General features: G+C 39.0%; 1 protein-coding gene across 1 annotated transcript in view; it reads right to left on the reverse strand.

Moving 5' to 3' along the window:
• KHDRBS2 (KH RNA binding domain containing, signal transduction associated 2) overlaps positions 1-21,373 on the reverse strand; it is a 309,215-nt gene that overhangs the window by 147,278 nt on the left and 140,564 nt on the right. Inside the window, exon 4 of the mRNA XM_062488563.1 lies at positions 2,699-2,845. Coding sequence (XP_062344547.1) covers positions 2,699-2,845 — 147 coding nt within the window. The remainder of the gene's footprint in view (positions 1-2,698; positions 2,846-21,373) is intronic.

Consider the following 21,373-nt stretch of genomic DNA (forward strand, 5'->3'; position numbering starts at 1 on the left):
TTATGATTCCCTGGAGGGAAGAGGGGTACAAAAAGGCTGGTTAATGTTCAAGGATCACCTCTGCAATGCTCAGGAGTGAGCACAATGAAGAGGAAGACAGACAAAAATGACAGGAGATTTATATGGATGAACAAGGAAATCCTGGACAAACTCAAAAAGGAAGCCAACAGAGGGTGTACACAAGAACAGGTAGCCTGGGAGGAATACAGGAATTGTCCATGCAGTCAGGGCTCATGTTAGAAAAGCTAAGGCCCTGGCGAAATTAAAATTAGCCAGGGCAACAGGAAAAGCACATCAATGATAAAGGGAAGAGTGGGGGAAATGCAGGCCCTCTCTGGAACAAAACAGGAGACCTGGCTTCCAAGGACATGGAGGAGGCTGAGGAAATCAGTGACTTCTTTGCCTTGGTCCTCACAGACAAGTGCTCCAGCCACACCGCCCAGGTCACAGGAGGCAAAGGGGGGGACTGGGGAATGGAGAAATGCCCACTATAGGAGAGGATTAGACTTGAGAACATCTAAGGAACATGAAGGTGCACAAGTCCATGGGACCTGACGAGAAGCATCTGTTTGTTCTGAGGGAACTGGCTGAGGAAGAGACTAAGCCACTACCCATCGTATTTGAGAAGTCATGTCAGTCCACTGAAGCTCTCACTGACTGGAAAAAGGGAAAAGTAACCCCCACTTTGAAAACGAGAAATAAGGAAGACACAGGAAACTACAGCTCTTTCAGCCTCACCCTCAGGTCCGAAAGATCATGGAAACAAATCCTCCTGGAAGCTTTGCAAAGACACATGTAAAATGAGGTGGCGAACTGTGGCAGGTAATTCGACTTCACTAAGGGCAAATCATGCCTGATAAATTTGGTGGCCTTCTATGACAGGGTCTATTACTGCCACTGTCAACCATGTTCAAATTGTCATAATAAAGAACCTGTTTTTATATTTCCTCCAGTGTAGCCATTATACTTGTGCTGGAAGATAAATATAATCCTTACAAATAAATAATGCGTCACACAAAATATATGCTTGCACAGATGCTGAATATTACAACAAATTTTAATACTACTCCCAAAACACGCTGGTCTCGCTCCCTTATTCACCCAGGTTGAACAGAACACAACACATGATGGATGTTATAAATCCAGCTGCCATCATCATTGCACCATGCTAGAATGCAGGAGCTATCTTTAAGAATGAAAAGGACATAAGAAGGTAACTTTAACTAGGGACCTCTTACAGAAACAAACTTGGAAAGTCATAAACAACTGGAAATAGCGTTATCCAAAAGACTGGCAAATTTGTAATTGGCCCTGTTGTCATTTTAAGCTATAACACACCAGATTTTCTAGGAACACGTTACTTAATGATAAATTTTCTTCCAGCGTAGTGGTTTGGCAGATCTTCGCCATCAGCTTGCAGCCAAAATGTCATTCTGCAACATGCTGCCAGCATTACAGTATTGACCTAGTTTGTCCCCTGTATTTTATGAACAGACTGAACTTGTTTAAAATGTAGCTCCTTTCCAGGCACTCATTGCCAAATAACTTTTTTATTTAAAATAAATTTCCAGATGTTTATTTTTAACAATCTTAAATTACTTAGTGTTCTTAGAAAATAAAAGTTTATTTGTTCTTAAAAATTTAATATTCAAATAGTCTACTTCAATATTTTACTTGTAACTTATTCCCCTTCTCCCACATCAAGAAGCCCACACCAAAAAAGGCATTGAAATTCTGCCATTCAAATATCTGTATGCCTCACCTGAACATCTCTTATCTTGGCTTCCTATTACTCATAAAAAAAGACATTATTTGAATCCTTCCATTATTATCAAGAGTCCTGAACAGACACTTCATTTTTTTCAATCAAAAACAGAAACAAGCTCTCATCATATTCTTCTTAAGGGATGTAAGTTCTGAATATTTTTGGAGCACTACGAACTCTCAGGACAGACCTCAGAAAACAACTCACATTATTCTAACACTACTTCACTTAATGTTTAGTATACATATTCTTCAATTCTATGACAACTTTAAGTATGAAAATAGCATGGAATGAATTTATGAATGTGGAAAAAAGAATTTTCAGAGAATTTGAGGAAAATCAACAGACATGATGGTAAATATTTCAGAAAGTGATATATTTAGTATAAATCAAACTGAAAAAGTTCACAGCTTCAGAGTATGTTTCTGCACTCTCATAGCTGATGGAAGATTGATAAACTGTGGTATGAATCATAAGGTGAATAGAAACGACCTAGGAATGTTTTGCTCATGCTGTTTGCTCCACAAGAAATTAATTAACTTCATTAGGAAGATATTTAGGTAAATTGTTACATGTATTAAAATGTTTTTACAGACTTAAATATTCAAAAATCTTGAAAGTGTATTCTCACACAAATGACTAATGTCTGCAACCTGAAAACAAAAGTAATCTACCAGGTTCTCCAGAAAAGAAGAAAGGAAAGCAAAAAACAGTGACAAATGGAAATGATAAAATATGTAGAAAATATATCAGGGCATCAGCTGTGACACTTAATGGCCTGTTTGGCATCTCCTCCCTGGGACAAAAGAATGAAAGATGGAAGTTCAACAGAATAGGGTGAAGGGCTTTTTTTTTTCCCTTAGTCTAAAGAAGGAATAAACTCAATGCAATGAAACCATAACCCTTCAGAGAAGAATGTTACAAGTGACTTACAGGAACCAGGAATTTTTTTATTTCTTCCAACGCATGGCTCATACGAGAATATGCCTCCCCAGGTGGAGCAAACACTTCAATTAATACATGGAGCTCATCACTCAAATGTGCATATTTGGCTTCTCCACTTTTCCTCAGTTCTTCCTCCTACGAAGAAAGGGTAGATTTGTTTTTTAGAACTGGAAATCTACTAATTTTGCAGAGATTTAGCATTCACAGACAACATGACAGAAGGACATACTATAAGCAGACTTTTAAATCCTTTGAGAAATAAAAGTTTGGTTCAAGCCACATAAAGATTTAAAAATCAATTTTAAGCATTTGAATGATAAAACCAGCATAATTATCATCACAACCAGATTTCAATCAGCACAGGGAAAAAATGCTAAATATTCCAGAAGGAAGTACTGACATATTAAATCAATAATGGAAAAGCTGCATTTATCTGTCTTAATCTTAGCTCTTAACAACAACAACAAAAAAACCCCACAAAATAAAGATGCGCTTAACCATTTCAGAACACTGTTGTTTAGTAAACTCTTTAGGTTCTTCAGCAAATATCTGCAGCCTGTACATTTCAGTATTACCAAAGAAAAATACGCCCTAGGACTTTTATTTGAGACATGATAGTTTGGGTGTAAAGGGCCCTAAAGACTATGCAGTTCCAGTGCCCCTGCCATGAACAGAGACACCTTCCACTAAATCAGGCTGCTCAGGGCCCCATCCATCCTGGCTTTAAACGCTCCCGGGGATGGAGCATCCGCAAGTTCTCTGGTCAAACTGCTCCAGCGTCTCACCACACTCACACTGAAGCACCTTTTCCTAATGTTTAACCTAAAACCTACTCTCATTTAGTTTAAAGCCACTACCCCTTGTACCCTCACTATGTGCCTTTTTACTAAGTCCCTCTCTGGCTTTCATGCCCTCTTTCTGTAGTTGAAAGGTGCCACAAATTTACCCTGAGCCCTTTCTTTTCCAGGCTGAGAAACCCAAATTCTCTTCATAGCACAAGGATTCCAGCACTGATCATCTTCATGGCCCTTCTGTGGTCTTGCTCTGACAGTTCCATGTGCTTCTTATGTTGAGGGACCCTGAGGTGCTCTCAGTACTCAGTGATGTCTGAGTTTCAGCCCCAGCCCAAATTCAGGGTTCCTGTGCAATGCAGTGTACACCAGCTTGGATGGTGAATCAACCTCACTGAGATATAGCTCAACCACCTTTGGGTCCAACTTTTCCAGCTATAAAATAACCCGAATAATCCTACTTCATGTTAGAGAAATGTTCTGAAATGTCAATCCACTTTCTTACACAAAACTGTAAGACAGCAAATGTAAATTGCAAAATACTCATACATGCTCCATAAAAATCAAAGACATAGAATAGTGATCATTTTAATGGCACTGGTTATGACAACATAATGAAAAATCTATCCCATTATTACACAAGATAGCTAAAGAAATGATGAGTTAAACTCTCAGTCTTCAAAAATATTTCAAGAAATGTAATTTAGAAGAAAATATGTATATACAGAAAACATCACAGAAATAGAAGTAAACTAATTTGCTTGAAAATGGTGAAGAGGTTATAGCTTTTTAGTATATACTAAAATAATAGTTTATGAACATTTAGCTAAGATATAAAAACTGTAACAACAGATTACAATTCTTACTGATTTAGTTTATTTAATTCTACATTAACTTCCCTTATTTTAGCCTTGACTAATTTATACCACTGCTTGCTATTAAAAACATTGGCAAGATGCTCTGCTCCTAACAATAAGCATTCAGTTCTTTCTATCTATGTTAGAACATCCAGCCCAAAGGACTTTTTAATTTTCTAGAGAATAGACAAAGGCTACATCCTGTAGCTCCAGAGCCCAAGATCTGGCTCTACAATAAGTCAACATTTTTCAGATTATGATAAAATCATAACCCTATAAATGTGAACTATTACTTTATTTTAAAATTTGAAAACTGACATATTTGTTTTAAACTGAAATGAAAAAATTAAGACATAATTGTCTCAGTATTTTTATTTTTACAGTTAAATTATCTTTGGCATTTTAGCTTATCACTCAAATCTCATTGAAATGTCCATAAGAAACATAGCATAATATAAAAGTCCAGCATGAGATGTTACAGAACCTTTCAATTTTCTGGAAAAAAAATCACACATTTGATTACTGCTTCTGGGAAAAAAAAAAAGGTATGGAATTGTCAGCAGAATTAAATTCTAATAGTTATAAAGACATACTAGTGATTGGTGAAGGTTTCTTTCCTGTTGCTTTTTTAAGATTCTGAGGGGAAAAATACAGAACAACAACAACAACAAAAATGACAGAAAGCCCCAAAAGCTATCTTTCAGGAAAAGACTACCAATAAACTTAGAATTGAGAAATTGGACCCCTTTTTTTCAGATGTATAAAAAGCAAAATAATAATGTTTGAATCATTATTTTGATGAGGATTTTGTAAAGCTAAGACATCAGCAACATGAACTTATAGCACACACCTGTATATGCTTCTTTGGTGGTAACGATGGTAATTTTGTTTCTCTTTTAGTTCCTGAACAAACTCAGGACTTACAACACATCCTTCTACAGCCTGCCTCTTTGGTTCAGCATATTCTTTCTGTCACTACCTGGTGGTTTTTTCTATAGCTGTTGGAAGGCTGAGGCTGTGAGATACTACAAATTTCTTTGTGAGGATACCTAAAGAGGTTTCTTCTTGTGGAACACATGGGGTTAACGACTGAATTTTCACACAGTATCTCCTCCCATAATAGGGTAAAATGTCACAATAATGCTCTTTTTATTGCAAGTGTATGTACAGAGACAAAGAAACTTAATTAAGGAAAACTATGGATGAGTAAGAAGTCACAGACCATGTGAGCACTGTACCAAACTCTCCTTCCCAAAGCCAGTGACTACGACTGAGTATTTGGGGACTGAATGTAGCCTTACATTTAATCATATGTCAGCTATCAGACATCTAACAAGCAAGCAACAGACACGACTCACACTGCTGGGGAGGCACTCCTTGGTATGGCAGGTGGTCCCTACTGGCAGCCAGTACAGATGAACAGGCCCTCCAGGAGCACATGAAGATGGAGGGACAGCACCTTTGCAAATCTGCTTTAGCAAGCAGCACATCCCAACTGCACAGCAAAATGGTCAGTGCTGTGGACCCAATATACACACTGCTTCTGTTTAGGATGACAGTACTGCCCCTTGTGTAGCACAGTAGTGGGTTTTTCCTCCTGCTGGTTGCACTCTGGTTGCAATAACTGAGCTCCCATTAGAAGCCAGAGAGCCTTTCTGGAGCCCAACCTTGATTTAGTTTTGTAGGACAGAATTTCAGTTAAAACCCTGTGACCTCTGCTCACTTTAAATAATGGGAATTGGGAATGATCAGGTGGCTCTCCTCTAAACTGTGCTTCTGAGTCAAATGAAAACACTAATGAATAATACCCCACATAGGACTGGTAAGGATTGAAAAGGATTATGAGACTTTCCAGCACCTGGTACATTAAGGCAGAATAAGTGAGATCATCATAAATCTATTTTTTATGGTGTTCTTTACAAGGCTATCTGGGTGCTAATGGCCTTGCAAGGCTTTAGTGGCCTCTAATGCTTCAGTGCAATTACTTGTGGACTTTGGCTGTTTCTCATATAACTCTGCCTTAATCACCTCTGAGGTTCAGGTATTCCCCATGGTGCTGCCTGTAACTTTTGGCAGGCTATTTTCATTGCCTTTTTATGTTCTACATGATGTCCAGCATGTTCAGCATGCTTTTTTTCAATTTTTTTTTTTCATGTCCAGCAGTTTTCTAGACCCTGTTTAGCTTGCACAGCTTTGACCAGTGTCCACCCAGCAGCCGAGTTGTTCCCTCACAGCCTAGGCACAGAAATGATAACTGCTTAAGCCTACTCATGTAGACATGAGATGAATCACAATGGAAGGTGATGCACGTTGAAAGCCTGATGGATTCATTGAATCAAAATGCAGTTAAGCCTCAGGCACTGGATCTTAGAGCAGAAAAACAACAAACCTGGGACCTGATCAGTTCTGCTTTATAGAAGAAAAGGAATAGAGAGATTCCTTGGGCTTCTGGATTAGTGATGACAACCACTCTTAGTACTGACTCTCAAGTTCATAGTATGGTTCTTAATTCACGGTGACAATGTTTTACTTGGTTGAGCATAACAGAGAAAGCATGTAACACCCTCCAGAGATGATTGCCCCTCATCCTGATCCTCTTCTACTCCATTCTGCATCTCAATTCCCTTCATTTCTCAGGAGTGACAGAACCCAGCTCCCCTCATACAGTGTGTTCATTGCCTTCATTCTCTCTTCTTTCTCTCATTCTCAGACTGTCTGTCACACAGTGCTGAAGTCCATCCACTCTCAACATGATGCATGGCTCTATAACCCACTCCCTCATAAGGATAACAGGTATTTTGAAACATCTACTATTTTTTGTAATTTCCATTTGACTAAAGCAGGGAAAATTACTTATGAAACTCTACAGCAGAAATATTAGGAATACTGACTTCTGCAAAATGAAGTACATGAGTGATAGGAACATAAAGGCCAAGAAAAGTGATAAATTATCTCTAGGTGTGAAAGGAGTCTTAACATTTTAAAAGGACGTGTTGACAGAGAACTGCTTTCTGTCTGGAAGTCTGGCCAAAATACCTGAATAAAAATACTGGAATTAAGTTGAAAGAAATGCAGTTTGCACAGAAAACAAAGTTACACAGTCCAGATTGGTGAATCAAAAGTGTCTTTGTAACACTGAAATAACAGGATATCAAAGAATAATAGAAAAGAAACTTGCAGTAGGAATTGTGTAGATCTCGGAGATAAATTTCATCAATACAATACAAAGAACTTCCTATAATTAAATAAAGACAGCTACAAAAAGAAACAATGGATGCTTGAGGAACAGATGAGAATTGCAATGGATTTCATATCTTGCAAGAATTTACAAAGAAAAGCATAGTGCAGAGACTAGACAAAGATGATGATCACAGGGCTTCTGCTACACAGGCATTATTCATAAGATCAATGGGCAATGCTACAGAAGAAAATTAATGAGCATGCAGCTTGATAAATGCAAACCTATTCATTTTTAATCTAGAAATAAATAAAAAAAATCAAAATGTTGTCTGCCACACTGACTGTAGTAGAAGTTACAGTGAACTAATTTCTTGGGGGTACTGGGTTTGGAGTTAAAAAACTTTCAGGTCCAAGGTCCCATCAGTGGAGAAACAAAGAACAGAAATATGAAAAGAGAAACAATTTGATAATGGATGAGGCTTTGGAAAGAGATTCTGCAGAGCACAGAATGAAGCTAAAAGACCTTAGCTGTTCCTTGAGTCTGATTTTTAAATCAGTTATTCTCACTCCAGGTAGAAGAATAAAGAAGATGGAGGTGGTGAGTACATGAAGAAAGCTCACACAGTAGTGCAAAGAGTGGGTGTACAACACCTGCAGTCAGCCACAGAGATTCCATTATGAAATGCAGGCATTAGAAAGAATAACATCTACAACAGAGGAAATAACTGGAGATACAGGTGACAACAATTATTTTCCTATACTTGCTTCATCATTAAAATTTTCATTGTTACTTTGGTGAAATGGAGCAGTTTATATTCAGTACTGTCTTGGGCAAACAGGTCCTTCAGTGCTTTATTTCCTGATGCTTTTCATAATGAAATGCAACAAAATCTTAATGGCTATAAGGTACTAAACCATACCTAGATAATCTTTTTAATTTAGAGAGGTGAAAAGGAAAAAAAGAATAAGCAGAAGAAGGATGTGATAATAAGACAACCACTGTTGAAAGAACCCTAACACCTGACATGAAAGTTAAATGAAGAAAAAATAGAAATTCTTTGGAGAATAAAAAAAGTTTAGGACAAACACACTAAACACACTAAAGTGATATGTGCCAAAACTGAGGCAACAGACAGTGACCAATGCAACTATCAACTAGTGATCTATGCTAAAATTCCATGCCAGAAAACTAAGAGCAGCAATAGCGTTCACAGACCTATAAATGTTTCTACAAATCTAAGCAGAAGCTAAAACAGCATAGATAAGAAACACTTGGGCATTAGACAATTGCTCCTTGAATTAACCAAGCCAAAGATGTTCATTGAATACAAGCAATGAACTGCAAGTTTGCAGAGCTTATGTAGGAAATCAAAGATCCTCAAGAAATTCACAATTACCATACCAAAGATGCTTCATAGGATTATGTTCACCTTAAAATTTAAGACAACTAGGAATCACTGCAGTCCAGACACCTTCAGGTTCAGGAAGAAGACTTTGCCTTAATTAATGAGAGTAGAAAATGTCATGCTTCTATTTATGAGAGACTAATTAGGAATTTGTTGCAACCAAGTTACAATGTAGTTTGCTTGAACTCCAAACAAGATGTTACACTTCTACTATGGGCAAAAACATGTCTTAAAAAAAGTATTTTCTTTCTTTTTTTTTTTCCTTTAATCCAATATTTATTACAAGTTTAGTTCCATACTAATGACTACAGTTCAAATTCCATGCAGGCAAAAATGACACATAAACTAACATTCTAGTGGCAGACTACTTCCCTGGTTTTAGGCTCACCCTACCACTGCCCTAGGGATCCTAAGGTTAATGGCTTCAGCATGGACAGGACAACACTGATGTGAGTTGCAGTACCCTGAGTTCTTTGTGCAAGATATCGCATTGGTTTGCATGGCCAGGTTTTGGTAGCAGTGGGAGGTATAGGGCTGGCTTCTGTGAGAGGCTGCCAGAAGCTTTCTCAGTGTCTGGCAGAGCCAATCCCAGATGGCTCCAAGACAGACGTGCTGCTGGCCAAGGTTGGGTCAATCAGAAATGGTGCTAACACCCCTGTGGTTATTTAAGAAGAAAGAAAAAGTTATGTCTCTGATGTAACTGTGGCCAGAGAGGAGCAGAGTGAGAACATGTGAGAGGAGCAGCCCTGCAGACACCAAGGTGAGTGCAGAAGGAGGGGCAGGAGATGCTCCAGGTGCCAGAGCTGAGATTCCCCTGCAGCCCCTGGTGCAGCCCATGGTGAGGCAGCTGTGCCCCTGCAGCCCATGGAGGGCCTTGGGGATGCAGAGATCCACCTGCAGCCTTGGAGGAGACCCACACTGGAGCAGGTGGATGCCTGAGAGGAGGCTGTGACTCCATGGGAGGCCTGTGCTGGAGCAGGCTCCTGGCAGGGACCTGTGGAGAGAGGAGCCCATGCTGGAGCATGTTTCCTGACAGGACTTGTTTCTCTGTGGGGTACCCACGGTGGAGCAGCCTGTCCTTGAAGGACTGCATCCCACAGAACAGTGACCCATTCTGCAGCATGATGCAGAGAACTGTTGCCTGTGAGATTGACTGAAGTTGGAAAAATTCATGGAGGACTGTCTCCTGTGGGAGGGACCCAACACTGGATCAGGGAAGAACTCCTCTTCCTGACCAGAAGCAGAAATAAGCTGTGGTGAACTTAGCAGACTGTAACTTCCATTCCCTGTCTCCCTGAAACACTGGAGGAGAGGAGGTAGAGCTGGAAAGGAGGGGGAAGTAGGAAGAAAGGTAGTTTAAGGTCTTATTTTGCTTCTCATTATCCTGTTCTGATTTTGTTAGTAACAGTTGATATGTCTAATTCTAGCCTGTTTTGCCCTTCCCAGAATTTGATGTGATCTCTCTCTGTGCTTACCTCAGCTCCTGAATCCTTTGTTGTATTTTCTCTCCCCTCTGCAATAGTGGAGAGGAGTGATAGAGAAGCTTTGGTAGGTGCCTGGCATCCAGACAAAGTCAATCCACTACTGACATATAAAACTGACAGCAATAATTTCTTCCTCCACTCTCCATGAAGCACAGGGAGTTATTTTTAGAGTGGCAAACATGCTATATATATTGTTCTTGCTCCATTGTTTAACAACTCAATTTCCCATCCAAATTCACTAGATATGGTAAGTTTTACACCTGCTGTGTATGTTTCTTCTTTGTTCTCTTTGTTAGTCATGAAGTGATTTTACCCAGATCCCAATGTTGTGTCCTTTTAGTGACCTGCAGCTGACCTTGATGCCTAGTCCCTGCTTACACTCCCGGAGGCTTCCTTATCATCCCATATCTTTGCTTTCAGTGCCTCCACTTCCATCCCAACCCTGCACTCCCCTGTGCAGCACTTTCATTCTAGGGCCATAGCAGCACCCTCCACACAGAATAATGACTTATTATTGCTACCATTAATGACAGATACAGTACAGATGTAGGCAAAATGTAAAGCAATGAAGGTAAAAATCACTCAGCCATTAGACAAGGGTTGCTACAAGTCAGCAAGCTCAAAGGGAGCTGGGGGCAGACCCTGAGCAGTCCAGAGAATGGCTGGCAGGTTCCAGCCCTTGTGCTACAGTTTTAGAACAAAGCTTGCGACCTGCAACAGGTGATGGCAAGACCACATTTACTGGGACACAGGCCACGAGTGTCAGTGGAAAGACAACAGAAGGAACTAATTCTGAAAAGCACTTTTGGGATACAGAGATCTTTTTTACAGCTACATGTGTATAATCTTAAACCTAAATATATAGCTGGATGAGGCCTTCTGCTTTCAGTGCACTTCTTATTTGCACCAATGCTAGATTATAAATATGCCTCTCTCAGGGTATAAACAATTGCTTGGGCTCTGTCACAGTATAAACTTAGATGGCTACAGCTACTCCTGAGGATGGGTCTCTGAACAAAAGGATCAAAACTAATGAGCACAGACTGTATTCCCAAACTTCACCATCCCTTTAGGAAGGGCCCCTCACTGTGGTAGAGGGCTTTACTCAACTACACCCCAGCTGCTGACAGCCAATGCAAAATCATCACATTCAAAAGAATAAACACAGCTATTTAGTGATTTGAAAAAAATGAAGAGTAGCAAGATATAATAAAGGCTGATGACATTTTAAGAGCTTACCGTGTCAAAAATAAAGCAACAAGCCTTTGGCAGAAGAGAAACATCATTTGAGGAAAGCAGATATAACTTCATTTACTCTGGTTGGAGGAAAATATACCTTCTTTTCCTCTGCTGTCATTTTTATTTTCCAGAAATAATTGTACTTGTTCACTTATACCAATCTAGCTCTATCTCATTACGCTTGGAGCCAACAGTTTTATAAATTTTAATCCTTTTTTTTAGCGAGAGAGAGCATAAACAGTCACCTTGAGGTGATACAAATGTTATAGACATTAGAAAACTCTACTAATGTTTTAGGTAATTCAATAAGCTAGCTGATGACAAATTATCAGTCATCTTGAAAAGAAGGTTAACTGTATTTATGCTAAGAATTCCATAAAATGACAATAATTTATTTATCAACAATTCTTATTAATCAGGAAACATTCATCTTTATATCTGTTATGTATACAGTGTTCACAAAAGCCATGCTTAATAAAAAACAGTATTGGTTATTTAAAACATACAAACAGGAAAATTTAAATTAAATATCTGTATCACATTTTTGGTCCTTCTCTGTCATTAAGTTTTAATATGATTATATTAATCCTAAATTAACACATTTTCTTCTCCAGGGAACAAATACCACTTGTATCACAGGATTTGCAAGTAATATTCTGCTTTTAAGAACAGGGACTTGCATGAAAAAAAATGTTTTGCAGTTCTCCATGATCTGAATGAATTACTTTGTTACACACTATTCAACTGAAATAAAAGTAAATTCCAATTGTAGTTCAAACACTTTATAAAGATTTTGGTTTTGGTTACCTGAAGGAAATAGTAGAAAGAGTATTTCTACCACAGAGAAAATTCTGGAGGGAAAAATCCATGTCTATGCTATTTTATGCATAAGAAGAAGAAAACACTTGTATTTTGTAACAATCCATCAGAAGAGGTCTAATGTGTACACTTAACTTTGACTATAAAGAAGCCTGAAGCTTGTCTTTGACAATTTCTTTATTCATACTTAAACCCCATTTCATGATGAAGGCTCCAAGTACACACTTGAAAGTAAATATTTGCTTAATCACTCACTTGACCAAGGATGCTTTCCCAATACAGGCCTAGAGAACAGATCCATTGATGCATGTAGACACTACTTTACAGCCTAATTGCTACTGGAAGTGCCTACACAAAGAGACCTTGAAGCCTTTCCCAATCTGTGTAACCTACTCACTTAGCTTATAGCTGCAAAAGAACTCAAACACCCAGGATTTAGGCAAGATTTTGATCCTAAACACCAAATTTTGGCCATCTAATTTCCTGTTCAGTTGCTTCTTATCCCTGAAACCTACAGATGCCAGAATTGTCCATAGTAATACTCCTCAGACTGAAGAGTCTGGGCAGCAGAGCCACATGAGAGTGAAGGAGATCTGATAATTCTTTCAGGCTTAAGCTTCTCTGGGATTCATAAAGTAACAATGGACTAAGTAAGACAGATGTTCCCAATACACTCCTATTGAGTACAAAAGAAGCACTGCTGCCCTTTTCCTTAATGAGGCAGCAGTTGGAGAGCTCATCAAGTTACGCATTATGGAAGTCAGGAAATAGGTGTTCATTTTAGAGAAGTTGCTAGATGAATCCCACAAGAACCATTTGGGAACGTGTTCTGTTAAACTATTCATAAGTGATCCAGAAAATGAGTTGAACAGTAATAAAATTTCTCCAGTGATAATCCAGTGATTTTTCTCTTTCTGTGTGCACAGACTCTAGATAATGTTATTTCAAAATGAAGATCCTGAAGGCATTACATTCAGGTCTACAGAAAGAATTTTCAGAGTATTCAGGATCAATTACTAGAGTATTTTATTTTAGGCAGTTTTTAAGAAAGGAAGATAAGTGAAACTGCAAAACCACTAGCAGACCATTTTGGTGCTCCAGTTTTAAAAAGTTTAGAAACAAAACAGATCAAGATGAAAAGAATTATTACAAATATGGAAATACTTTCATAGGAGATGCTAAATACCAAAGTCTTGGCAATCTTGATGTTCCTGCAGTTCAGAATGTCCTTAAGTAATTCTTGTAAAGCCTTAAAATTTTCACTGGTTCTGATGTTTTTACCCAAACTTTTCAACCTACAGCTTTCAGCAGTTGCAGACTGAGCGCGTTCTTAAGCTTTCTTGCCTCATTTGGAACTGTGAACCCATGAACATGAGGCATGATGTGTTGCATACGCAGAGCAAAATCCCCAACATGCAGATCTATTATGTTTTTGCTCTATGACATTTGCAGGTGCTTGCTGATGTATCTTTTATCACCTGTTACATAGATGTGTATGATTAACGCGGTTATGTGTCAAGTATGAAATCTACTTCTGATGTTAAAGATCCTATTACTAATTAGCATTTACATGAGCTCAAAATAGTATTTTAGGCGCTTCATCTAGAAAGCAAGGCAACACTTCAGCCACTCTGATTGCTTATTATAATCAGAGCTGAAAGAGTGCAGAGGAGAGCGATTTACAGCCACTTTCAGCTGCAAATTCAGGAATCATGCCTGCTGTAAGATGTGTGGAGAACTGGCAGCTGCCTTCACCTGCTCACCTCCTGTGGTGGCAGGCCTCCTCCACTCCTTCCATGCATCAGGACTTTTTGAAGGATAATGTTATGTCTCCGATGAACCCTTTCAAACCCAACTGGGAAGACCCTGCAAGCGCAAGGTTTAAAAGTTCAAACCGATGATCGCATTTAATTCCCCATTGCTTTTTCTAAGAACACTCCACCATTGTGAAGGATCCCATGTTAATGTTTTCTACCCTGAAATGCAATGGAAATGTGATACATTGTGATATTCCTAAATAGTGGATATAAGGGAAGTGACTTCTCCCTGATTGCCACATTGGCCCAGGCAGGGTAACGGGGATTGTTTGGCTTCCAGCAGTTTAAAGACCTGTCTGATAAACTGTATTATAAAGTTCATTTTCCTGGCTGACTGTCAATAATGATTTCCTTAAGGCTGTCCCTTGATTAACCACAACATTGCAAACAAAAGCAGTAAATGGATTTCAGCATCCTACCACAAATTTAGAAGAGACCACTATTTTCTTGCATCCCCTTGATTCTCATGCAGTGATGTACAAACCACATCAGTGGAGGGAAGCCACAATAGCAGAGACAAACTGAACTCTGGGGAGTGGAAAAGGGAATGGAAGTTCATAAATAATTGGCAAACACTGTATCTGTAATGGCATTTGCACAGATGAAAATTTTTCAGTACCTGAGCTGACTTAAAAAATACATTATCTTCTCAAAAAGTATTTCAAATCAAATAACTGAAAAATCAACCAGTGTGCCACTCTTCTTCACAAACATATCCTTTTCCTGAGCCAGAATTTTAATGTATTGAAAATGACACAATCCCTCTCCCACCTGACAGTCACACATGATTTTGTGAGTTTCACTTTTTCTTTTCTGTAGAATTAGGTTTTGTACAATGATAAAGAAGTCAAACACACTTTGCAATGGTAAAATTACTCGTTCCTCTACTATCTAGAAAAATCTAATTATTCTACTATATTCATTTAGACAAATAGATATTAATGAGATTGCAAGTTCTTGGATGATTTCTCAAAAAGATGTCAGATATAGTTGACTGATGAGCAACTTGTAACAATATTATATATATCATAAAATCACAGAATGAATCATAGAATGGTTTGGGTTGGAAGAGACCTTAAAGATTATCTAGTTCCAATCACCCTGCCATGGGTAGGGATACCTTCCATTAGACCAGGTTGCTTAGAGCTCCATCCAAACTGGCTTTGAGCATTTTCAGGGATGGGGCATCCACAACTTCTTGGAGCAATCTGTTCCAGTGACACACCACCCTCACAGTAAAGAATTCTTTCCTAATATCAAATCTAAACCTAGTCTCAGTTTTAATCCATTCTCCTTTACCCTGACACTACATACTCTTGTAGAAAGTCCCTGTCCATCTTTCTTGTAGGCTCCCTTCAGGTACCGGAAGGCCACAATTACATCAACCCTAAACTTCTTTTCCAAGACAAACAATCCCAATTCTCTTAGCTCTTCTTCATAGGAGAGATACTTCATTCCTCTAAACAACTCAGTGGCCCTCCTCTGGACTTGATCCAACAGGTCCATGTACCTCCTGTACTGGGGAACGATCATGATTTTATGCCTGACAGATTTACTGACTGCAAATAAAACACCTGCTTGCAAATAGGTTCTTGGTCATCTCAGATATGATGGGGATTTGTTCTGCAAAGACGAAGAACGCATCTTCTAATCTTCTCATAATAGAAATCTGTAAGGATATTAGTCCATTATAAGCCGTAAATGAATCTGAGTAAAATACATGATTTTTTAATGACTAGTGATTACAGCTATTCTAATAGAAATTTACTGAAGACTCATTTTCATGGAATGTGAGGAATACTCAGACCATGTATAATTCAGGTAACAGCAGCTCCTTGGCAGTGCAGTCTGGACCTGACCTGAACTTAGTATCATGAGAGAGTACTTTAGAATGCTATCACTTGTAAAGGAAAAGTAAAGGAAGTCAAAATGAGTTCTGTCAATTTTCTGTATCTTGAGATAACTTGGCTGGGGTGATGACAGTAGCTTTTGGCTGGAGTAGTTTAGCCTGTGATTCAATAGAAACTTCAGTGTTCCTCACTGAAGGAGGAACTGTATTTTTAGAACGCACTGTTTACCTAAGAACAGGTACATCCTCACTGAAAGGCAGGCTGACTCCTTTGCAAGGTATATGCAAATTCTAGAATCATAAAGAAAGTAGCCTGAAGGATGACAAGGGCTTTCGTCCAGGAAGTCAAATGTCCAGAACTTCATGCTGTTCTTCCTAGAAAACAACAGGTATGAACTCACTTCAGAGGAGCTCACCCCGGGCTGAAGATGTCACTGGTACTAAACTGGCCCAGTCAAGATGTCAGTGACTAAGTACAGCCAAGGCATTCCCTCTAAAAGCTCATGGCACACTGCTCCAGATCCTCTATTCCAGAACTCCCCATCTCCCACAAGCACTTGCCCGGCATCAAAACCAGAATGGACTATCACCAAAACCCCAAACATACATAAAATCGAAAGAGTAAAATAATTTTAGAAATCAGCTAAAAACAGATAATTGTACTCCAGAAAAGGTTAAGTACCTGCAGTCTTCAGAGTCAGCTAATTTTACTGCACTAAAAATTAATATTCATTTTGCACTTAAGTTTTATCTTCCAGATCATCCCTGGCAATTTAGAGCAGTCCTCCAACCCCCTTTATGTGTTCAGATTTATGCAAGAAGAAATAACCTTGTGCACGGGCTTTGAGTACTGCAAAATTTTCATTACATGGTAGCCATATCTCAGATAATCAAAAATATGCAAATTAAATTAATCAATTATAGTTAATTCTGCCTAATGCCACCATCAGTTTACCACAAAATGTCCTTCTATTAAAAGCTTTTTCCCAGGAAACATTGTAACCTGACTCTGGCTGAAAATGAACCCTTTTATTTGTTTTCCAGTTTTTTACTGCTTTAGCACCTGTGGTCTCCCTTGTTGCTCATTTTCAATACCAGTACAAATGAACGGAAAATAAAATTGAACAATAACCCTGTTTATGGCATACTTTCTCCACAGATTCGAGACAAAAGATGAGGATGTTTTTATCACTGTATGAACAACCTCAAATGCTATGACTGATATTAAATTCTGAAAAAAAATACATTTCTTCTTCTTTCTTCCCTTCATCCTAAATTGGAAAAAAGGAAAAGTAAAAAATATTTCCTAAATAAGGAATATCTGCACCACAGAAACTCAGCAAAGCTTCAGCTCCTAACAGACTTAGCTCATTGTGCTACATTCTCCATCTAAATGTTAGAGGTTTAGAGTCAAAGTGTGCAAAGACTAAATTACTTAGGTTCTTCAAAGACCTCATAATGTCCCTCCCAAGGCTGTTCAACCCCAGGACTTTGCTGATATGCTGGATCTGAGACAAAGGTCTCAGTTTGAAAAGATAGTTATAGGACAACTGAACAATTGTCCCATGAGTGGGTTTAATTTACCATGACTTAGACATCCAGAAATTAGATTTTTAAGCCTAAACTAATCACATGGAGTTCTCAATGGAAACAAACAGGCAGACTAATCTGAAGCTGAGGCTGGTGTTCAAGATAACTTGGGTGTTAAGGTGAATAAATCAGTTGATGGATCTGAGCATCTTTTTGGATCTGTTCAAATCATATTAAGAAAGAAGAAATAAAAATACAATTGATAACTATGAAAATGGGGGGGGGAAGCATGAAGCATTGGTTCTATTCTTTTATAAAAAATTATCTGGATGAAAGAAAAAATGAGAAGTAATAGAACCATGTTAGAAAAGTTTAAAGACTGCTGGCAGTGCTTTGGAAACTGACTGAAGGATTACAGACATCATTTTAACTGCTCAGGAAAAGATATCCGGCATGAATCTGAAACATTCAATTTGCTCTTCCAAACACATACCTAAGCATTACCTGTGTTCACTGGGCATGCTGCATGGAAATTGCAGTATTTTACAGTTGACCTGCATGTTGCACTGCTGGTAACATGAAGAGCAAAGAGGTGGAGACCCAAACAACCAGGCAAGTGCAGGCTGAGATGTTGCTATTACCAACTTCATCCTATTTTTTTTTCTGTGGCACAGTAATTCTTATTTCACTCAGAAACAGTGATTGCAAAAGCAACACTGGCCAACAGATTCTGCTGTGATTTAAGAGAGATGGTATACCTAATTATGAGAAACTCCATTTGTTCTATTTTCATTTTATATAAGTTACTGAGGGCTTTGGCAGTGATGGGAGTTTCCCAGCAGAAAAGGCACATGGTGCTCAGGCTCCAGGGACCTGTGGGGATGCTGCTGCACCACAGTAGCTGATTAATTAACCCTCTCTCAGCTGTCATTTACCTATTATATCCTTTCACAATCAGTAAATCTGTCATGAAAGGACAGGTTCTGTTCCTCTGCAATCTGAACCATGGTACTGTGGCCATCATGTTTTATTACTGCACTGCCCTAAGATGCATGGAGGAGCCTGGAGAAAGCACTTGAGATGCCTCTCTGATAAGCAAAGCATGACAAATTTCCATTAACAGTGCTCCTCAGCCACTGGCCATGATGGGAATTACAACCCCTTGGCTCACAGTCTTCTGTCCTTCCCATGTTCCTTGCAAACTGTCCCAGGGACTGCAATGCCTCCTCTAGCACCGGATTGCATGTGTGCTTCCTTGGCACATCCCTTCTTCATACTCACAGAGAGACCTCCACTCACCAGGGACTTACATGTAAAATGGCTAACAAGGAAGGAAAGACGCTTGCCTGCTTTTTTTTTTTTTTCTTTTCTTCCCAGTATCTTTCTGTATCCTATTCTATCAAAGGGTATTTTTATGCCAGAAACGTTCAGTGGCAAAAAAATCCTCTTGTCAGCCATTCCTTGCTGCTGCTGTTTTGGCAGACTGCATTCACCAGTGCTTGCCTCTGCTGGGGTCACCTGGCCCTGCTGCCAGCACCTGGTGAGAGAGGCATGAGGGCAGCTGAGCATCTCTTGAGCATCTCTTGAGCATCTCTCCCTGGGGCACAGGGTCCTCTAGAGTCCACTGCCCACAAACCCTCTAAGCCACTTGCACGTGGGTTTTCAGTCTGCCACTGTCTCCTCAGATACCATGGAAGGTGACAAATAACTATCATGTTTGACACAGAAACAGGAGATCTGGTTCTTCTGTGGAAATGTGGATCAGCAACTGCAGCATCCTGCTGTGCAGGAAGAGAAATTAAGTGCCACTTTCAGGAGAATATTATGGCAAATAAATGTAATCTGTATATAATGCAGCAATGACTCTGGACTATCTAAAACCAGCTTCAGATGGCTGGCAGAATTAAAGTCCAAAACCTGTTGGTTTTGTGCTTGGTCCTGTGCTTAGGAATTTCTCTTCTTTCATTCCAACAGTGAGAATATATTTGACCAAGTGTTGCTAGCTAGCATCTTCTAACACATAGAATGGTAGAGTCTCTGGACAATGAGTAGAAAGAAGAGGTTAACAAACTGAGGTGTGCCAAATTTCCTTAGCACAGAGAGCAGAAAAAGCTGCTTTTTCAAATCATGCAAGTATTGATACCAATGCAGAAAAGCAGTGGCTTTACCTGTGAAGTTCAGAGTCCTTTTCCTTAGATCAGCGCATGTGATTGAACTTTTTGTAACTTTAAGAAGGTCCAGTGTGCTTTCTTATCTTATTGAAGCTGTATTGATAGTATCAGCAAGGAAATTAAGAAGTTAAGAAGCTGTGATGATATCTATTTTCTGAAATTAATGTAAAGCCAGCAAATATTATTGCTATTATTACACAATATTTTGCATGCTATTGCATAACATGTTTCTAGGGGAAAAAAAATTAAAAACATGAGGCTGTGTTAGAAACAGTCTCAGTGGGGTGGAAGGGAGAAGAGGACAGGCTCCCTGAGATTTCCTGAAAGCCAAAGGAAGCCTTTGGAGTATGTGTTGATGTGATGAGTTGATTCAACTTTTAAGTTTGAATTTGTGAACACAGGACCTAGGTTGATATATTGCTATAAAGTGCCATGCATTAACCTTAAATCTGGAGGCTTTTCTTTGCTTTATAACACCTCCCTTGAAACACACCAATAAGAAACATACTGTTAAAAAACCTAAAAGCAGTTTTGAGAACCCTTTACTTTCAGGCCAGAGCACAAAGGGTCAGTGCACAAACACAGTCCAAGATGAAATAAATCATTACATTTACCAGCACGAGGCCTGTGACTGCTGACTAGCTTTGTAATCAATGCTGTATCTTTGAGCCACCCACTGTTTCTATCACTTTTTGAATCTAAGCACAGCATGCAGGTGTTTTAATTCAGACCTGGTATCTTGAACTGAAAAACCAAACCATTCTGGTTTCACATTTGAAAATCTGCATCCTCAAAGTCTGCAATACTTTTGGTCAACATGACTGACAAATGGTTTAAGCACATCAGTCTCTTTTAATGTCTCCAGTATAGCTCATTACAGTGCTCATCTAAATAGATGGGGATTTTTTTCTTGCCCATTTTCAGTAGACTGCTTTGTATTTTACTTCTCTTATTCCCATTCATTTTCTTCTACCCAGATGGGTAGAACATATCTGCAAACATAATCTTGAGGGAATCTTTTTATGTGTTTCCCAAGTGTGTTCATAAAAAAACAAGTGACTTGGAAACAGAATCATTCTGTTCCCTGCTCACAGAATTTCAGCTTTGACTTTCAGGGAAAAGAGTTAGAGGTCTAGAAGGAAAGGGTACATAAAATGCAATAACAAAGGTAGAAAATAATAGGTTTCTCTTTTTTGGTACCTTGTTTATTTAGGTTTGTATAGGCAAACTGAAGGCCTTTAAGATCTTCATTGCTGATTTTCTGCTCCTGGTGGATTAGGAAAGGGATGTGACTGTGCTCTGTGTATAATGGATAATGGTGATTTCAGAGCACAGCACCAGATTTTCTCACATCTCTTTTGGGTTTGAGAAGACAGCTGCAGCTACTTCACTCTTGCTGATGAGCTCTGGTTTCTGACAAATTGAAAACCATGAGACATTGATCAGACACAGCCAGGAGGTTTTGCTGACCATTGTCTGGCTTTTTGGAGGCTGCTTGGTGTCCACAGGAGCAGCCTGGC

This window comes from Cinclus cinclus, chromosome 3 (genome assembly GCF_963662255.1).
Source record: "Cinclus cinclus chromosome 3, bCinCin1.1, whole genome shotgun sequence".
In the NCBI taxonomy this organism is placed as follows: Eukaryota; Metazoa; Chordata; class Aves; order Passeriformes; family Cinclidae; genus Cinclus; species Cinclus cinclus.